The 19102-nt window shown below is 36.0% G+C and overlaps 1 protein-coding gene across 13 annotated transcripts in view; it reads left to right on the forward strand.

Annotated features, from left to right (window-relative positions):
- Positions 1-19102, forward strand: part of SRCIN1 (SRC kinase signaling inhibitor 1) — a 267852-nt gene that overhangs the window by 105000 nt on the left and 143750 nt on the right. For all 13 annotated transcript variants that reach the window (XM_087916500.1, XM_087916502.1, XM_087916504.1 and 10 more), the window contains exon 2: positions 9477-9760. In XM_087916500.1, coding sequence (XP_087772626.1) covers positions 9477-9760 — 284 coding nt within the window. The remainder of the gene's footprint in view (positions 1-9476; positions 9761-19102) is intronic.

Here is a 19102-nt window from a genome sequence, read left to right on the forward strand (position 1 = left end):
GAAGTGAGAACAATCCTACTATATCTGCACTTATTGTTATGAACATTATAGACTATCTTTTCTCTACTTTAATGCCTTCCAGGTATTTTGGATTCCACAAAGAAAGGCTAAGTATTTAGGAAATCCTTAGACCTGATATCCAGTGTATCAACACCAAGTTAAGGAAGACTATACTTGACCATGTGGAAAGTATTCCTGGCTTACCCTATTTTCACGTCACATTTGATCTCATTTTAGGGACGAGTGTGATATAGAAGTTAAAATGTCCTAAAGCACAGGTCCCCAATCACCGGTCCCTGGACCAGTACCGGTCCGTGGATCGACTTGTTTCGACGGCGCTTCTGGGTTTTCGGTTGCTTCCAGGTTTTTGGTTGGAAAGTGCTTCCGGGTTTTCAGTTGGAAAGCGGCATTTGGGTGCTCGCGCCTTAATTTCGTTGAAGAAGTGGGGGCGGCTTCGAATGAAGAGCTGTCCCGATGGCGGTGGAGTCTCGTGTTACTCAGGTACTGGTCCGTGGAAGAATAAGTAATCGTGAAACCGGTCCCTGGTTCAAAAAAGGTTGAGGGCCACTGTCCTAAAGGATTATGGAATCCCATTAGACTATGGAATTGACTGCAGGGCAATTCCTATCTCTCAGTCCTGCTTACTTGCTTGCTTGCTGGAATAAAATCAGAGAAAACCTCCAGGCCTATTGAGTTGAGCTCCTGAAGAAAATGGGATATAAATGAGATTAAACAAAATAGATAGATCAGTAAATGCATGTTTCTGCTGCTTCTTTATGTTGTTTGTATTTTGTAAGTAGTTGTATCTTTGTTACTTTACACCTCTCAGCATTTTTCTTTTTATGTTTTTAATGAACATTTCTAAATTAGGAATTCCTAAATGTCTGAATTAAAACTGGAAGGACATTTCACCGTTACACCTGAAAACGTTTATGTTTGGAGTGTAAAACTTGGGCACAAAATAGACCTGATGTTATATGGATGAATGCATTAAATGATATCAGGTTTTTTTTTCCTCTCCAACAATAGCAACTCCTGAGACGTGAGAGCATAATGTTCAAGGCTAATGGGCAATCTTCTCCTTCCCCCATGTCACATCTCTATTAAAAAATCATACTCCCCCACTATGATTTAACTGTAGGAGGGCAATTTCCATTTATGTCAGTGGGTACCTTCTTCCATGCTAAATATTTAGTTATTTGCAAGGCAGAATGAAAAACTCTTCCACTTCTCTTAATCCTTCTGGATTTGTTTTTAATTTTTCATTTGTGTTTTCTCATCCACTTAATGAAAAGACATGGTGGAAGTTTATTAATTAGGAAAGAAGTGAAACATGATATTATGCAATGATGCAGCAAAGAGTTTCATTTTTGTCAGTTATTTTTGTCCACAACAACATTTCTTTACTTTCTTTATTATTATTAATTTCACATACTAAGAGATTATTTTGTGAAAGACAAAATAAAAGTAGGTTGTAAATCAGTGCTGGCAAGGATTGGAGAATTTTTAAATTCTTTTTAAGCTGTCAATTTCTAGATGACTTTGGGCAAGGCAGATTGTTATAAAGTAAAATCATTAATTCATAACTAGAACCATGAAGTAAAATTGACAAGAATTTAACCAGTTTTGCATCTGATTCTCTGTATGAGAAGATCATTTTCAATGAATTGGTTAAGCTTGTCAGCAGGACGATAGTTGGACAGACATGTAGGCAATAAAATGTATGTGGCAGTATATTGTATGTGACATTCTTTTGTATTTGCAGTAGAGTGATTAATAGGGGTATGGAGGAAGAGAGGTGATATCTTGGAGCCAGAGCTGGATTTAGATTTAGTGAGGCCCTAAGCTAAGGGATCCTGTAGAGGCCCTATTTGGCAAGTACAACAGAGAATAAGGCTATGTGACAACTAAATTTGGCAGGAACGGCAAATAAGATGCATAAAAAAATCCATCACAAAAGGAGGAAGAGTCCTCTTTGAACAGAAGGTATTGATGCCTGCAGAAGCGTATCTTAATATTGAGATTCATAGAAGAAAAACTTAATTTACTTTCAGAAATGCAATTATAACAGTATAACAAATGAAAACAATCTAAAATTTTGAGAGCCTCTTCAGATTGTAAGTCCCTAAACTTGTTGATAGACCTCACATTGATTTTTGTCCAGATGGTGCTTTACAGCAGGGGTGTCAAACTCAAGACCGTGCAGGCTGGATTTGGCCTGCAGAGTGCTTAGATCTGGCCTGTGGGGCTGCCCTGGAAACACCAAAGGACCGGTCCGTGGTGCCTCTGCCAGCGAAAATGGAGCTCGCAGCCAAAAAGGGAAACCAGGAGTCAGTTTCTGCTGGCAGAGCATTTGGGTCACCAAAGGTGCCCCAGACATAAGTGACATCAAACTGGCCACATACTTTAATATTGAAAGAAGCAAATGTTTGTAGCTCAGAGTTGAACTGTGCAATCCTTGGTGCTCTCTGGCCAAAATATCTCGCCAGCAGTGAACATCCAGATGAATAGAGATTAATACTGAGGTTAGCACTAAGCCAACAAGCAAGAAACAAGAAAGACCCCAAATCAAGAAACCACCAATTCAGACAATCAAGCTAACAGTAAATAACAGAGCCTAATCAAGACCACTTCCATTAACACTGACAAGCCAAGCCATAATATAAAGAAATAGAGCTGTGAAAGGAGATGAAGATAGCTATGTTGAAAATATAGCTTTCAAAGAGACCAAAAACAGAAATTTTTGGAACAGCAGAAAGATGGGAATATTTGCAAGCCTAGTAACATTCAGCCTGCCACTTCAAACAAACAAGCAAACAAACAAACAATGTGCCATACTGGAATCTGCTATTTGCAATGTGAAGATAGATTTACAATAATGGTTAAATCCTAGGCAAAATTGCTTAACTGTGTTTAATTGTGTTATGAAGTAGAATGATATGCCTCAGAGTGTCCTCTGCAATTTTTTACACATAACATTTCAAAAAAAGAACACTTAGCATGAAGATGATTTTATTATAAAGGCAATCTTTCTTATTCTTCAGTGCAGTCTAGCAGATCTCCAATATTTTTACTGCCTTGTTAAATTGGGGAAGGTGCTTGACCCTTCCTTCTGTCCCCACATTTCCATACAGTGGAGGTAAAAGGATTGGTGTTTTTTTTTTTTTTTGCCAATTTGTGAACCTTTGTCTTACTGGTTCTTTATTGCAGCTCTAGCTGAAGTTCTCTATTAGAGCAAGTGGATATTTTGAAAGTGTATATTATTGCAAATGGCTATTTTGACACCGAGCTAGTGCTATTCTTAGAAGATGAAATCAACAAGATAGAAATAGGATCTTGTGGATTTTGTGACATTCAAACATTTGCAAAGAATATAAAACCACTGACAAATAATATATTGAATAGATTTGAAGATGTAATAATTGTTACAATAATCTGCTTAGTCAAATCTATGGTTATAATTTATAGTTAGTTGCACTACATGTACATAGACACATTTATTGCACAAATATTACATTAAATCATGGTTTTATTAACTGTGATTAATTGAATACACCATAATTGGCATGGCTCATTTATAACTTTTTTTTTTTGCAAATTACAATAGCAAGATGCACAGGACACAAATAACCATAAAACTATTTCTACCTGTGATCTCACAATTAAAAATACTAGAATGGTTCTCGGTACAAACACACAGAGGACAGAGGAAGGGAGAGAAAGAGGCAGCTATTAAATATTTTCAAATTTGAGTGATCAGATAAGGTTTTAACCTTTTCATTCAAATTCTTAGAAGTTTAGGCAGAAACCCTAAAATCTTGGCAATTTGAGGAATCTTGTATGATTCCAACCATTGCATTTTAAAAAAATTTGGAGGCTACAAGCATCACCTGAAGTCAAGGGTCACAGTGTTTGCAGACACAATACTGCCAACCCCTGGCCTATATGAATGTCTTCCAAACCTTTCATGGATGATATGGAGGTTCACATTAAAGAAAACATTGGGAACTGTTCACTTAGTGCTCTCTGGGAACCAGATCATATACTGCTGAAACTGCTTTGTTTGAAAGCTACTAACTCATAAATTTTTATTCAGGTTATTAAAGCAATTAAAAATTTAACAGTTACCTTTCTTGAAGTTGCAATCCCATTTTGCATAGGCTGAGCCAATGGAGGTTATGGAGGATTCTGTTTAGTATGCATTTTTAAATAAATCAATATAACTATTATTTTCTAGATTAACACACAGATCAGAAACCAATGATTCTGGCTATTGCTTTTCTGTGTATTTTTATATAACTGGGTAAGAAAATGTCTGAAATCGACTCAATAAAGTTATGATTAAATCAGTGAAAAAAATTGCCTCGGCTAGTTTGAAACTATTTCTTAAGAATCATTATCTATAATGATGATGAACAAAAATATATAAGTGCTATATTAGTTAAAAGTATGATGTATATCAGGACTTGGCAAGATTAGCACAAGGAGAATGGTTCATGGACCAATATCATTTCCCAACATCTTTGAAATTCAACAGCAATATTATTATTTTTACTAATTATTTTATTATTTTATTGATTGATTGATTATTTATTATTTTATTGGTGATGCAATGTTGACCAACTTTCAGATTTTTAAAAATGATTTTAAGGGAATGAATAAGAGCTATTGACACCACAAAATTTTATTCTCCATCTTTAAAACCAACATTTTTTCTTGCACATAGCTTTGTTCTAAGAAGCTATTTTCTCTCATAGTTATCCTTATTCTCCCACCCATTTTTTTTTAAAAAAATGCATCCAAAATTTTAGTACTTCTCTTTGCATATCGAGATTGGTAAGCAGAAATTTAGTATTATATCTGAATCTGCCAATAATTTAATAATATGTAGCCTAGCAACATGTGTGAACAGATTATTGTTTCTTAGACTAGCTGGAGATGCTTGAACACAACTTCTGTTCTGCATGATTCCCAAAGACATAAATAGACCATACATGTATGACTAATTTCTATATTCCTGAGGACCACTGTCTTTCTATATTACTGTCCTCATAGCAGAAATATACTTTACAAGGAGGTCATAATATTATTGCTGTCAGGAAATCCTGCTTGGGAAATAATGCTGAAGTGTGGTCTTAGGACCCCCAGTGTCTCCCCAAGACCCTCTGAGGGGGGTCTGCAAAATCAAAACTATTTGCCAGTCTATGTTCAAAAAGTGCATTGGTAAAATCCCATCAAGCAATAATCAGAAGTGGTAGTGGAAGCAAATGCACCACTTTTAATTTTTAATATGGTAAGTATTGATCAATATAACCCACATAAACAAAAGTTCTAATTTTTAAAATAGGAAGGGATTTCAAGAAAAAAAAGTACACTGTTAAATATAATAGCAAATCTAGAAGAAAAATGTTGTTCTTGGCAACCAGAATAGTTGTTTCTTTCTTATCCAATTAAAGTATGATTATATTTTTTCATTGTATTTTGAATAACATTTAGTGCTGCTGCTAGGGTGTCATATTTTTTTAGGGGAAATGATCTAGCCTGTGGACTGACACCTGCTTTGAAACATTCCTCAGGTTTCTGTTAAGTTGAATGGCATAATTAGTAGCCATTTTTCCAAGGTTGCAAAAATAGGTGTTAATTATTCACAATCTAACACATGTACTTATTTCTTTAGACTTAACATCTCTGTGAAAGTGTGATGGGCATAGAAATTGAATCTTTCTGCCTTATTTAATAAAAAGAGTGGTTTTGTGCACTAAGGCAGATGTGGGAAACTATGACCCCTTTATGACTTGTGGACTTCAACTCTCAGAATCTGTAAGCCAGCATGGCTCACTCAGGAATTATGGAAGTTGAAGTCCACAAGTCATAAAACGGCCATAGTTCCCCATCCTTGCACTAAGGGACGGCTATACAAATTGTGGGTTACTGATCTTTCCCTTCAGTTACTCATTATCAACAGATTTCGATGTCATATGCTTCTCTGTTTTGTTCTGTCACCATCCTGGCATGTAATGTTCATAAGGGAAGTTCCAAATATATGGGACAGTGTATCAGATAACATGGATTCAGATAACATGATAAATCTTAAACTAGAGTGATTTCATAGTTTGTTTGTTTACATAGCCATGTTATATCTAAGCATACACAGTAAATGATGAGATCTTTGAACAAATAGCAATGCACTTCTGTCTTCTTCTATAAGCATATTATTTTTAGATACACATGGTGAAATGATGAGAGAAGAAAAGGCCTCACAACTATCCAGATAAAATTTACAGATTCTGATGATCAATGTCTCAAGAAAACATTGGCCTCAATGTCTCAAAAAGATGGTTATCATGACATTCTAAGAAAATAGAAGATTTCCACAAAACTCTGAACTTCAAGCTATCAAATTCCATTTTAACTTAGTTTATTATCATGTTGTATGAACCTAGTCTGCATGACACAAATTTCCTTCCTTCCTTCCTTCCTTCCTTCCTTCCTTCCTTCCTATCCTGATATATTTCTTTATCTGTGCTGAGAAAGGCAGAAGTTACCTACTCCATTTTCATTGTCAGTTCTAAGGTTGGTAGCTATACCTATTGTCATATGTCTGGTCTTCTTTATATTTAATCCCAGACCCATTTACATTTTCAGTTATCAGAGTAGTGTCATAAGCACAACAGAGGTATCCTCATCTTTTTCAAATAAACCTTTACATGTGTGTGTGTGTAAAGTTAGTTGTTATCAAACTAGAGCCAGTCTGTTTTGCCACATTCTGCCTAAACAGTAGTTTCCTATCCTGTTCACAAGTTTTGCCCAAGGCCAGTGAGATATTTTGAAATTCTCATTTTCCTATGGATATTACACAGCTTGATCCAGTTAACAAAATAAAAGGCCTTTTTACAATCAGTAAAACATATACCATATTTACTTCTTTGTTGGTATCCCTTGGCTTTCTCAATTACTGTATCTAACATGCACCAACGATAATATCACTTGTTCCTTAGCCTTTTCTAAAACCAACCTGATCATCTGGTATTTCCCTTTCCCTGTAATCCCAAACTCTAAGCCCAAACACTATTTTGCTAGCAAGAAAATTAAGGATATTATGTGATAAACTGCATACTCTGTTAAACTAATTTTCTTTGTTATTGGTATTTTGATTAATTTATCATGGTATCTCGGCCACGGGATTGTTTTCAAGATTGGCTGGTATGGCTTGGTTACAACCTTTACTGATCCTTCTTCTATAGTTTGCCCTATTTCTGATTTGACAATGACTAGAATGCTGATCTAAGATCATTATTTATCACTAGAGTTTTTTGAAAATAGGCAACATCTAAGGATTGTAATGGTATGTGGAAATGACCTTGGGAGACAGGGAAAGGCCACATTCCAAGATAATAATTCAGTAACAGGCATCTTAGCCTGAAGCAGGAACATGGGCATGGTAAATGTCTCAGAATGATCCTCCTTAGTTTCTTAAAGGTCAGGTGGCAAGAAATGTACTCAACTTTCTTAGATTCTTCTCATTCAAACGGTAAAGAAAAGAATTAGTTCATCTGGATGTTCTTCATGACTGGACTACCTTCTAGTGTACAGAAGTTGAGCAAATTTTCTCCTTGTTTGATATTCTTTGAATCAGTTATAAACTCAATGAAGAAATAATTGGCTTGGCAGAAACTCTTAAGTCGTTCCCTACTTTATTTCTGTTTCTGAGGCCATGCTATGTTTTTCTCCTTACTATTTCCAACTTGTCATTCCAGTGTTTACCCTCAAATAATACATCTTGATTGCATATTCTTGTCAATCTCTTCTTCAACTTCTCTGATTGGATCATCAACTTAGATAACCATCATATTAAAAGGTTATCAATGAAGTTTAACTGTTATTACTAGTGACTGATTGCATTGTGCCCATGTCCTGTCTTTGACATCCTTCCTGACTGTGTAAGCAAATGGCTTTTTTGTGCCCTTAATAAACAGTATGAATTGACTAAAATGTCTGATTTCAGTTCAATTTGCTGGTGCTTAAGATGTAAGAGTGTAATTAATTCACTTTATATTTCACCGTCTTAACTATTCTTATGTTCATTTTTCTTATGTTTTATGTTCACAATCTATTTCTATTGCTTCACATTTTTTAATTTCATAGAACCAGTATCAACTAGACCTCCCAAAGGCTTTAATCTAGATGCATCATAAATACTATTAATATTCTGAAAGGCCTCAGCTCTTCCTCACTATCATATTGAATGCCATTCACATTGAGGGCCCATTAGTCAGCACAATGTCATCAATCACTTTCTCTCGCAAGCTCTCTCTTTTTAATCTGGATGGTTTTCTTTGTAAAATACAATCATGGTTTACTTTTGCCTTTCCCCACATTATAGCATTGTCGCTAAAGCAAGAATCTATCTACAAATCTCCAATATCTTTTTATATTGCTACTATCATTACAGATACTGTTTATTTCAGTGGGGGATTTGAGGTGATGGGTGACATAATTCTTTATATCTGGGTAGCTTATGAGACTTATGGTTCCCCCCCCCCCATCCCATTGGTATGAGTAAATATATTTGGGATAGAAGTATGATTGTTTGCCTAGCTCTGCTCTCGTAAGAGCTGAATAACTATTCCCTTTGAGGAAGCAGATGTTCCTGTTTTAAGAAATTATGTATTTCTTTACTTCAGTGTAATTACTCCTTACAACCTCCTCTCCTATAAGTAATCTGCATTTTGTTTTATTTCAGTTTTTTTCTTTCTGTATTTGCTGTTTCAGAATATTTGTCTGTCTTTGCCCTCTTGCTACCTCTTCTGCACAGAAGGGGTACTTGGGCCGTCATCCTCTATTAAGGTCTTTTGACCATTTATGTTTTAATTTTAGCTCCTTTGGAGCAGTTCTGATGTCTTTGTGACCCCCCCAGTACTTGTCTTGTCGTTATTGTCTCGTCTTTTTCAAGGATGACGGCCTTTTCTGCCCAATTCCCACAAACATTTTCTCCCTTTCACCCTAGAAATTTCCTGAAAATTTCCTGAGTCAAAAGTGACAGGAATAAACTCCTTGTTCCTCAATTTCTAACCTATTTCGGCTCAAAACTAAACTCTGAATAAAACCTAAAAATCTACCTATGGCTTTAAAAGTCAGAAATGCATGTGACTTTGTGCAGAAGCTGCCTACCTCCTGGAATGAGAATGCAAAATCAAATGTTTCATTCCATGGGTGAGATAGTTGGTTACTTACCAAAATGAAATTCATGTGAGCAGCTGGTTGGCACTCTTTCTGACTTGCCCTATCTAGGATAGGGAGGGAGGATTTAATATAATGGAAACCCGATTTAAGCCCATGATTGATTTTTCTTCTTCTTACCCTTACTAAATTTCTCCCATCAAGCATTCCTGATTCCTTTTCTTTACTCTTGAGATAAGGGGAAATATGCCCTGACTCCCTCTCCGCTTTCCTTCCCTCCTCCAAAATTTGCGTAGATCCTGAGAGGACTAGCGCCCACATGATCTCAGCAGATGATGCAGAATATCCACGGGAATATCGCACCCTGGGCAACGGCACACGACGCTTCTCCAACGTAGGGTTGGTGCACACCTCAGAACGTCGTCATACTGTCATTGCTGCCCAGAGTCTAGAAGCCCTTACAGGGCTCCAGAAGTCTGAGATGGAACGCAAGAGGGATGCATTCATGGACCACTTAAAGAACAAATACCCACAGCATGCCTTAGCAATTCGAGGACAACAGGACAGGATCCGGGATCAGGTAAGAGCAGCTTTTCTCTATCACAACATTACTTTTCTCTTGACAACGATAGGACTTAATCCAGTCCTGACAGATTTGCAAATGTTTTCCCAGACTAGTCAATCTCAATCTCAACAATTTTAAATTGTGTGGACCTCAGTTCCCTGAACTCCCTAAGCAGCATGTAAGCAGCATGCAAGATGTGTTTCTGACAATGATGTGAAATTAATTTTTTTACCCAATGATTAAGGTTCCAGTTGCTTCATTTCCACAAGTTATCTATATACAGGTAGTCCTCAACTTACAACAGTTCATTTAGTGACCTTTTGAAATTAAAACAGCAAAAAATGAAAAAGAATGACTTAAGACCATTTTTCACACTTATGACTGTTGAAGCATCCTCATGGTCATCTGATACATTTGGATGCTTGACAACTGGCTCACTTTTATGATGGTTGCAATGTCCCAGGGTCATGACAGTTGCAATGTCATGTGATTTTGCATTTTTCTGACAAGCAAAGTCAATGGGGAAATCAGATTCACTTAACAATTGTGGCATTAATTTAACAACTGCAGTGATTCACTTATGGCAAGAAAAGTCATAAAATAGGATAACATTCACTTAACTAATTTTTTACTTGTTAACATAAATTTTCATCTCAATTGTGATTGTAAGTTGAGGACTAACTATTACAGATTTAAGTATATTTCAGATTAGGGTATTCTTGAGAATATATATTATAATTTAATGAAGGCATTGTCAATATATAATAATTTTGAAGTACTTTCATGAAGTTATGATTTCCCAGATTTTTTCTTTGAAGAAATTACTGAAACTAATTATTTCAAAAATTTTCAAACTGTAAGTATTAGCTATATTTTAGAATTTTTACCAGTTTTCATTTCCTCATTTTAGTCTTTATTTGGAACATTTTATGTTCCATAATTATTATCTGTTTGGTTTTTAATCACATTATTGTTATACCTTTGCTAATAGTTGCAAATTATTTTTTCTCACCATTGGCCAAGAACAAATTGGCTTAAAGAAAAATTGGATTTTTAGTCAGAACTGCAGAGGTAATCCTTTAGCTCAATAGATTATCATAAATTTGAAACTAAATTCCAAATACTGAAATGTAAAATTTCAAGATGATTCTGTTCCGGATTCACACACACTTTTGGACAAGATTTACAACTGATTTACAAGATTTATGTTTGGGAATAATTTGTTTTTCAAGATAGCTCTACAGCTTGCTTTGCTCTTCTAACAATCTCAGAGTTACTTCCCTAGTTGCTTATGTTCTATGGCTTATAGTTTGATTGTATTTTAGAGAAAAAAAAATTCTGGTTGAAGATTAACAGGCTATGGAAAGCTAGGAAACCCACCTAAGTCTGCCTTCCTATCTATCCAAGTCCAGTGCCAACTGCCCTGGCTCAGCAGGGAGCCATAAGGAAATAGGCTCAAATACAATGAGCTTTGGTATAATAGATCCACAGACCAGTACAGGTCCATGACCTGTTGAGAAGCAGGATACGCAAAAAGCGGGTGCATGCATGAAACCCTCTTTCCCCACTGCTGCTGCCTCTACCACAACTAGTCTGTTGAGTCAGAAAGGTTGGTATAGTCAAGGAAAAGATCGATAGGACCATGGAGAGAGCAATGCAGTTTGTCAATTGAATTTACCTTTCCTATTGTTCCATCGAATTAACTGTGGCCCATTGATTATTTTAAAAGGTATTTGGACCTGACTACCTTGTGGTTCCATTTCTGTTTGTACACTTAAAAAAAATACGGTCATTTCTGAAGCTCAAATTCTTATTTGGGTGAGATCCAGATGAAGCCATAAAAGAGTTATCCTTTAAACCAGCTTTTTGCAATCTGGACATTATTCAGATAAAATGATTTCAATTTCTAAAAATCTTGGGAATTGCAACAATAGGTTAAGGAAAGTTGACGTAGTCTATAAATCAGATGGTGACTCTAACTGAATGGGTTATTCAAAAGTGGATGATCTGTGTTTTACTCTATCTGTTCTATTAAAGGACTTATTGAACTCTTGATCTGTAGGACATGATTCTGATTGTTTTTGACAATCAGAAAACAATCTAGAGCAATGTTTAATATATGCCCTACCAAAAATTAGTCACTTAAAAAACCCAAAATACATAAAAGGATGATTAAATGAACCTGCTATCTTTTTGAAACAGTCATAAAAGATCTAAAACAGAATCAGTGTGGTATTGTAATTTAAAGTAAGATGTGAGAGAATTATTTTCTCTTTTGCCTTCAGACTTAAAAATGCATAGGGTCACTTTGGGCTACTTGCTCTCTCGTAGGTCAATCTACCTCACAGAGTTACCTTTATGGGAACAAAATAAAGGGAGATCCCCAGGTAAGCTGGCTAGAGCTCTTGAAGATAGAAATGTAACAAATAAATATAAATAAAATCACTGACATTTGGATTCAAGTATAAACATTCTATTTAAGAGATTAGGAACAAAATTTATCTGTAACAAAATTGTACACATTATTTCTATAATGACCTTCATGTACACATAGCTTTAATCAATGTGTATTCTGAGACCATTGCAGAAATTCAGTGTAGAAGGAGTTTTGTTTTGCTTTTTTGAAGATGGAGAAAACCATTAAAATGATGGAAGAAAGAGTGGGACAATTGCTGTGTAAAGTTACAGCACACGCCATCCAAAGGGCTGCTTATACTGCCTTCATAAGGCTTATGAGTGCATGTAGATGCACGATGGCTGAATAACCTGAAACTGAAGATGGCCTGAAGGTTTGAATTCTAGCATTGTGTGTCAGGGTGAGCTCTCATCCCTTGCCTCAGCTGCTTTCTACCTAATAGTTCGAAAGCAAGTTCTATGCAAATAGATAAATAAATAGTACTTTGGTGGGAAGGGGAATTTGTGCTCTGTGCAGTCAGTTAGATTCCTGCTGGCTCTGAACCTTCCCAGTTGCAGGGCCCATTTACAGGACAGCTCCAGGAAGGGAGGGGATCTAGGATGCTGCTGCAGAAAAAGCTGCCTATCTTTTTTTCTGGTGCAAAGTCAGTTCGCCCTCCTCTGGCACACCTTGGGAAGCACACAAGCATGTTCTACAACAGAGCTGGCAAATTAGCAGCCTAACTACTTCTCTGCAATAGCATTGTGGTGTCCTAGCTAATAATTATAAATAATAATGAGTGAGTTTGGCAAATGAATAAACATATATGGATAACAGAATACTAATGTTTTTAAAATGGATGGTTTGCTACTCTTTAGTGTTCTATTTACATTATTATTTGTTAGGCTTAATTGGAGCACATGGCACTTTATTTGTTTTTTAAAAAATTGGTAAAGAAGACATTTTTTTTAAGATATAAGGCATTCAAAGTGACCTTAACCTCCTGGAAACCAATTGAATACCTCAGAATATAAGAAAAATGTTCTGGATTTGATCTCAGGGATATCTAATTCTATTTCCACAGTGGTGATATAGTTGGAAAGCTTTCAAAAATAATAGTGCAATAGCACTTTTCTGCTCATGTTGCCTAACGACTGGTTTGAGTGACAAAGTGTCTATAATATTGAAAATAATATATAGCCATCAGAGCAAGTTGTTATGGGTGTGCACATATTAGGACTGAGCATCATCCGATGTTAAGATCAATGTGAGAACATGTTTTCAAATCCAAATATCAATCCCAGAAAATATGGTAGAATTTTAAAACATCTCGATAAGTATCTTTTGTTAAAGGACAATTCTAATCTTTGTGAGTTACAAGACTCAAACTGCTGTTTGATTTTCAGATAGCAAGTGGATGAATATCATACATTTGAGTGGTTTGTTAAGATCTCAAGAGTTCTTCTCAATATTACATAAGTTGGGACTCTCAAGATCTTTCATTATTCAAAGTATGAATCTCCTAATGTATGCGTGGTAATGGACTTTCAGAAAAACCTTGTAAGAGAAGAGGAAGAGCTGCTGCACCCTAAGTAACAGTCAGACAAGAGATATTAGAAAAAGAAGAAGAAACAAGGGTTGAAGAAGTGTCTCAAAAGAGATCCCCAGTAGTTCTCTAGCTTGGAAAGACAAGGGAGGGAGCAATGCTTTCAGATTTGCAATATTCTTTCACTGTAACCATACAATAAAGGTGATATTAATATTCATGTTGTTGGTTTCTTCTCTGGGCTACTGCAAAAGGTTGACATGGATTGACATTAACACATCTCTATGTTGTACTTCAGGGTGAAAGAAGAGATATGCTGTGATTTTTAAACTATTTTGCCTCATTTGCCCCATTTCTGCCTTCCTTATATTTAAGGGAAAAGAAAAAAAAAAGACAGTGGAGCATGAAGGGAATAGATTAAATTAGATCAGAATCACATTGCTCATTTGTTTTGTTTGTTTCCACAAGTTCCACAAGCCTTCCCTTGTTATTTTCAAGAATATTCCCTGCCAACCATACAATGTTTTAATTATTTATAATTGGACAAACATGCAAACACCACGTGGGAGATTTTATGAAAATTCTTCTGATTGGAAAATATCGAGTTGGGGACAATTTATTAGAAAGTGGGGTTGGAAGAAATGATTAAATTCCGTCTTTCAGAACCCCAACTTCATTTACTTCTACCCTGTCTATGACTGTGCTTTTAAGCTTTCAAAATATGTGAATGATCTCCCATATCACTGAGTTTCTTGGCTTTGACGAACATTAGTTTGTTCTTATTTGGGTTAATACATATTTTTCTGCCTGTCTAGTTATCTTGCAATTTGCAATATCCCTCTGACATTTCTTCCTGCTTCACTTTGGATAAAGTATTTAGTTTAAGATGTCTCCCTTGAAGAACTATCCCACAATTCTGTTTGACTCCAATCCTAATCCTGCTGGGACTCATCAATTTTGAGGAAGAGCTTACAGTAAGGAATGGAGTAACAAACTGAAACTGTGAATTTGGTTGAGAGAGACCACTTGGGATTATTATAATGAAATCCTTTTAGTTGCTGCTTGGGCTTATAATTGTTGGGAGTGATACAAGTGGGACTGATTCACCTTGAAAGGCTTATTTTGAATTTTCAAGTAATCTGAATCTGAGTGGAAGTCTGTCAAAATATGATATATCTTTAAAAGAAGTAGATTCAATTTAAGAAAATTAAACTAAACTATAATTTGTTTAACAATATTGAATAAACTACAATTGATTGGATTCACAAATTATGCTACAATCCATGGCTTTAGAATCTATAATATCTGGGTTAATACTGTATATTTACACTAAGCTAAAATCAAAGATATCTCACTTGGGCTTTCCATTTAAAATCCAGCCCATAACTCTAGAGAATGTGTCTGAATTTAATCTCACATGATGTGTTTGTTAGGATTGTCATGTAGCTTCAGGCCTTTTCTTGAGTCTATTCATGAAATTTCAAATTGTCTAAAATGACTTCAATTCCGTGGAATTTTGTCTAGATGGATGATCCTGGGAAATGAACTTTTCATTTGTTCATGTTTTTCAGGCAGCAAAGGTAGGTCTGAAAATACATACAAATTTTTATCTATTTCCTATCTATCTATCTAATCTATCAATCTACCTACACACACAGAGAGAGAGCCTTAAGCTTTTAGAGGAAACGTACAATATAAGTCTTATGACTTGAATGAAAGAATATATAGTCATATGATTTCCCATAGATTCTGGGTAGATTTTAGTGTTTTGTATAACTCTTCTGATCTGTGAAATAACTAACAAAAGGGATCTATATATATCTATGATGAAGAGTAGAATCAGAATTTGTGTTGTGTTACTGTAAAATAATCTTAGGTTGAAGAAATGGAGAAACAAGCATAAAAATGAACAATCCAATATAATTTATGCTTAAATATGATCCTGGTGGAACTTTTATTACAAAGAATCCATGTTCTTAAATATATTTGTATGGTTGTATTCTTCTGTGAGTTAACTGTCAATAAAGGCACAAGTGAAGGAGAAACTGGACAAAAGAAGCAAAAGAACCCATTTTTATTGGTGCATTGATGCTGTAATAACCAATAATGTGTAGTTGTGATTAGCAGCTGTTGTAATGCAGTCAGAATTTCTTCATCTTTTATTGATTGTTTGAAAGGAAGAGTTGGTTTAAAAAAGCAGGAACCCAATATTGCTAACCTTAGAAGCCCCCCCACAGTTGGAAGAAAAGCAAAGAAATACATAAAGCATAGAATAATAGGGTTAGAAGGGAGTTTGGAAATATTCTAGTCCAACCGCCTGCTCAAGCAGGAGATCCTTTATCATTCCAGACAAATGGATATCTCATCTGCCTTTTTGAAAATCTACAGTGATTGAGCACCCAGTTCTGGAGGCAACCCATTCCACTAATTAGTTGTTCTCTTTGTCAGGAAATTTCTCCATAGTTCTTGGTTGGATCTCTGTTTAATAATCTGATACTTCTTTTTCTGTCCTCAAGTGCTTTGGAGAGTAGGTCAACTGCATCTTCTCTGTGACAACCCTCAAGTACTGGAAGACGGCTATCATATCGCCCCTAGTTAAACTTTGCATACTTAAATTCCCTCAATTGTTCATCATATGGCCTATCTTCCAGATCCCTTGTCATCTTTGTTGCTCTTCTCTGCACTGTTTCTAGAGTTGGTATTCAAAAAGTTCTGACCAATTCTGGAGAACCGGTAGCTGAAATTTTGAATAGTTTGGAAAACTGGCAAATACCACCTCAGACCGGAGAGTTTATAGTATCCTTCCCCTGCCACATCCACTAAACCATACCCACAGAAAAAAATTGAATCCTACCACTGGTCTTTAGACATTTTTGTATTGTGGTGACCAGAACTTGATGCAGTATTCCAAGTCTGGTCTTACCCCTGCAATTTAAAGTGGTACTGTTACTTCACATGATTGTGAAACTATCCCTCTGTTGATACAACCCAGGACTGCATTTACTTTGTTGGCAGATGCAGCACACTGCTGGCTCATACTTAAGTGGTCTAGTAGGACACCTAGATCCCTCTCACAGCTACTATGGTGAGCCAGGAACCACCCATTCTATACCTGTGCATTTGATTTTTCTTGCTGATGTGTAGGACCTTACTTGTCTCATTACTGAATTGCATGCTTGGGGGATAGACCCAGTGTTCAAATGACATTGCTTGATTATAAACCTCAGAATGTTTGCAAGGTAGTGTTTTTATTTCCCTATATTTGCCAATATCTTTAATCCGAGTGCTGGATAATTAAGTGAATTCATAGAATGTATGGGTTAAAGACATGATAATCTCACTAGTATCTCAGAAAACATGGTAAACCTAACATAAATGAACTGGTGGGATTTAAAATTAGTGTCCTGTGCGTAATCATTAGCTGAAATTTAAAGCTAAACTTGCCCATGTGACACTGTGAAATAAGTTTAAAAGTTTTTTCAGAGAGACCAATGATACTTCTGATTCTCTTTTCTGTTCTTTTTTTTAGATCTAGTTGGCTTTTTTTCTGAACTGATGTAATGCATATAATCCTGCTATTATATAAATTGCACATTTTCTTAAAGCAAAATATTCATTTTTGAGGACAAAATGTTCTTTCTTTTTGTATGTTGTCATGATAACAAAAATGTTCAGTAAAAAGTTATACTTTGAAAAAAGATAATGAACAAATATGCAAAGCTATGATGATAGACTATCATCATTATCTGTCTTCATTATTGGTTTTCATCCTAAAGCAAACACTGGATGGATTCATGCAACATACGGAGCAAAATGCAAACCAAGCAAAATACATTTTAGCATGCATACAGTTGGTTAGTTGCCTCTTATTATAGCAGAATTGCTTGTTATATCCCTTTTCAGTGAGCTTTACCATAACAATGTATAGTTCCTAGATTTGTGGATTATATCTACCATCCTACAGGATGGCAACTGGCTTCATTGGCTTTGAAGTCTGGAACCTATTCCTATACACCTGGATTCCCCAGATCAGAGGCAGTTATGTTTGACTTTCATGCTCCAATGACAACTTTTCTTCTGAAGAAAAATTCATAGTGGTGAGAAAGATCGGGCTGAAACAGCAGATGGAGCTACAGATCAAGAAAAGCTGCTTTCTTGATTCAAAAATGAAAACAGTAAAAGAAAAGTCCAAACTTGCTTTGGCAAGGTAATGGGGCATTCTGGACCACATTCGTAAAAGTTGAAAGCATGGTGAGGAATATTTATTATTATCTGTGCTATCTGCACCGAACTGAAAAGGTTTAATATCTCTAAATATTCTCCTTTATCAGTTTAGTACTTCTATCCAAGGTTAATAAGAAAATACAGCAAAGCTGGCTTTATAAACCTCAGTATGCTTATACAGTTACATTTTTATTCTTCTAGGATGCCTCCCTTTAAGCAAGGTTTTAGACTCTGTTCTTTTTTTAAAAAAAACTCTAACTAGATGGTATTCCTTTAACTGTATCGTAATGCTTTAACAAAGATAGCAAAATGCTACTTATGTAGCAGGAGGGCACAATGGATCAGCCTTTAAGGATGCTCAGCTTGTCAGCTGGAGCTAATAGTGACTTGCAAGAATTAGAATTAGAATAGAACAGAGCTTAAGGAGAGGGGGGCTTGTGTTCCTGTCCTGGCTCTTGCTCGTCTACTGTAGCAGTTTGAAAACATGCAAACAGCACCTCCATGCACCTTTGGCATATAATCATGCTGGCCAAAATGATCACCAAAAATGTCTTCTGACAACTCTGTCTCCCTCAGCCAAGAAATGTAGATGAGCACTGCACCCAGTGGTGGGATTCAATTTTTTTTACTGCTGGTTCTGGAGGTGTGGCTTGGTGGGCGTGGCAAGGGAAGGATACTGTAAAATCTCTATTCCCTCCCCACCCCACTAACCTGCTTTCCAGCGCCAACCAAAGAAGGGCAACCAAAGAAGACCCAGTCAATCAGCTGGGACTCAGGAGGCAGAGAATAGATGGGGACAGGGGACAGTCAGACGTGGTATTTGCGGTTCTCCAAACTATTCAAAATTTTCACTACCGGTTCTCCAGAACTGGTCAGAACCTGCTAAATACCACCTTTGACTGTACCCTAGACTCTAGAGTCAGACCAAATGGACAGTGAAACCTTTACCTTTTTATTTATTTAGTACATTATTGTTGCTAATTTTACTCCTAGATGGTGATGGTGGTACTGATAGAAAAATCTTAGACAAAGGAAATCTAGTTTGCACTGAGCATTATGCAACACACTGCTATTTCGCTGCCCATTCTGCTTTTTCTGAACCACATCTGAGAACCATCCACAATTTTCTATGCATGCCTAAGCCTTTTTAAAGAAGCCCTAAGGGATAGAAACTTGTTTTTATAGGAACGTT

Source organism: Pseudonaja textilis, chromosome Z, assembly GCF_049901715.1.
Source record: "Pseudonaja textilis isolate UNSWEBS1 chromosome Z, rPseTex1.2, whole genome shotgun sequence".
Taxonomy (NCBI): domain Eukaryota; kingdom Metazoa; phylum Chordata; class Lepidosauria; order Squamata; family Elapidae; genus Pseudonaja; species Pseudonaja textilis.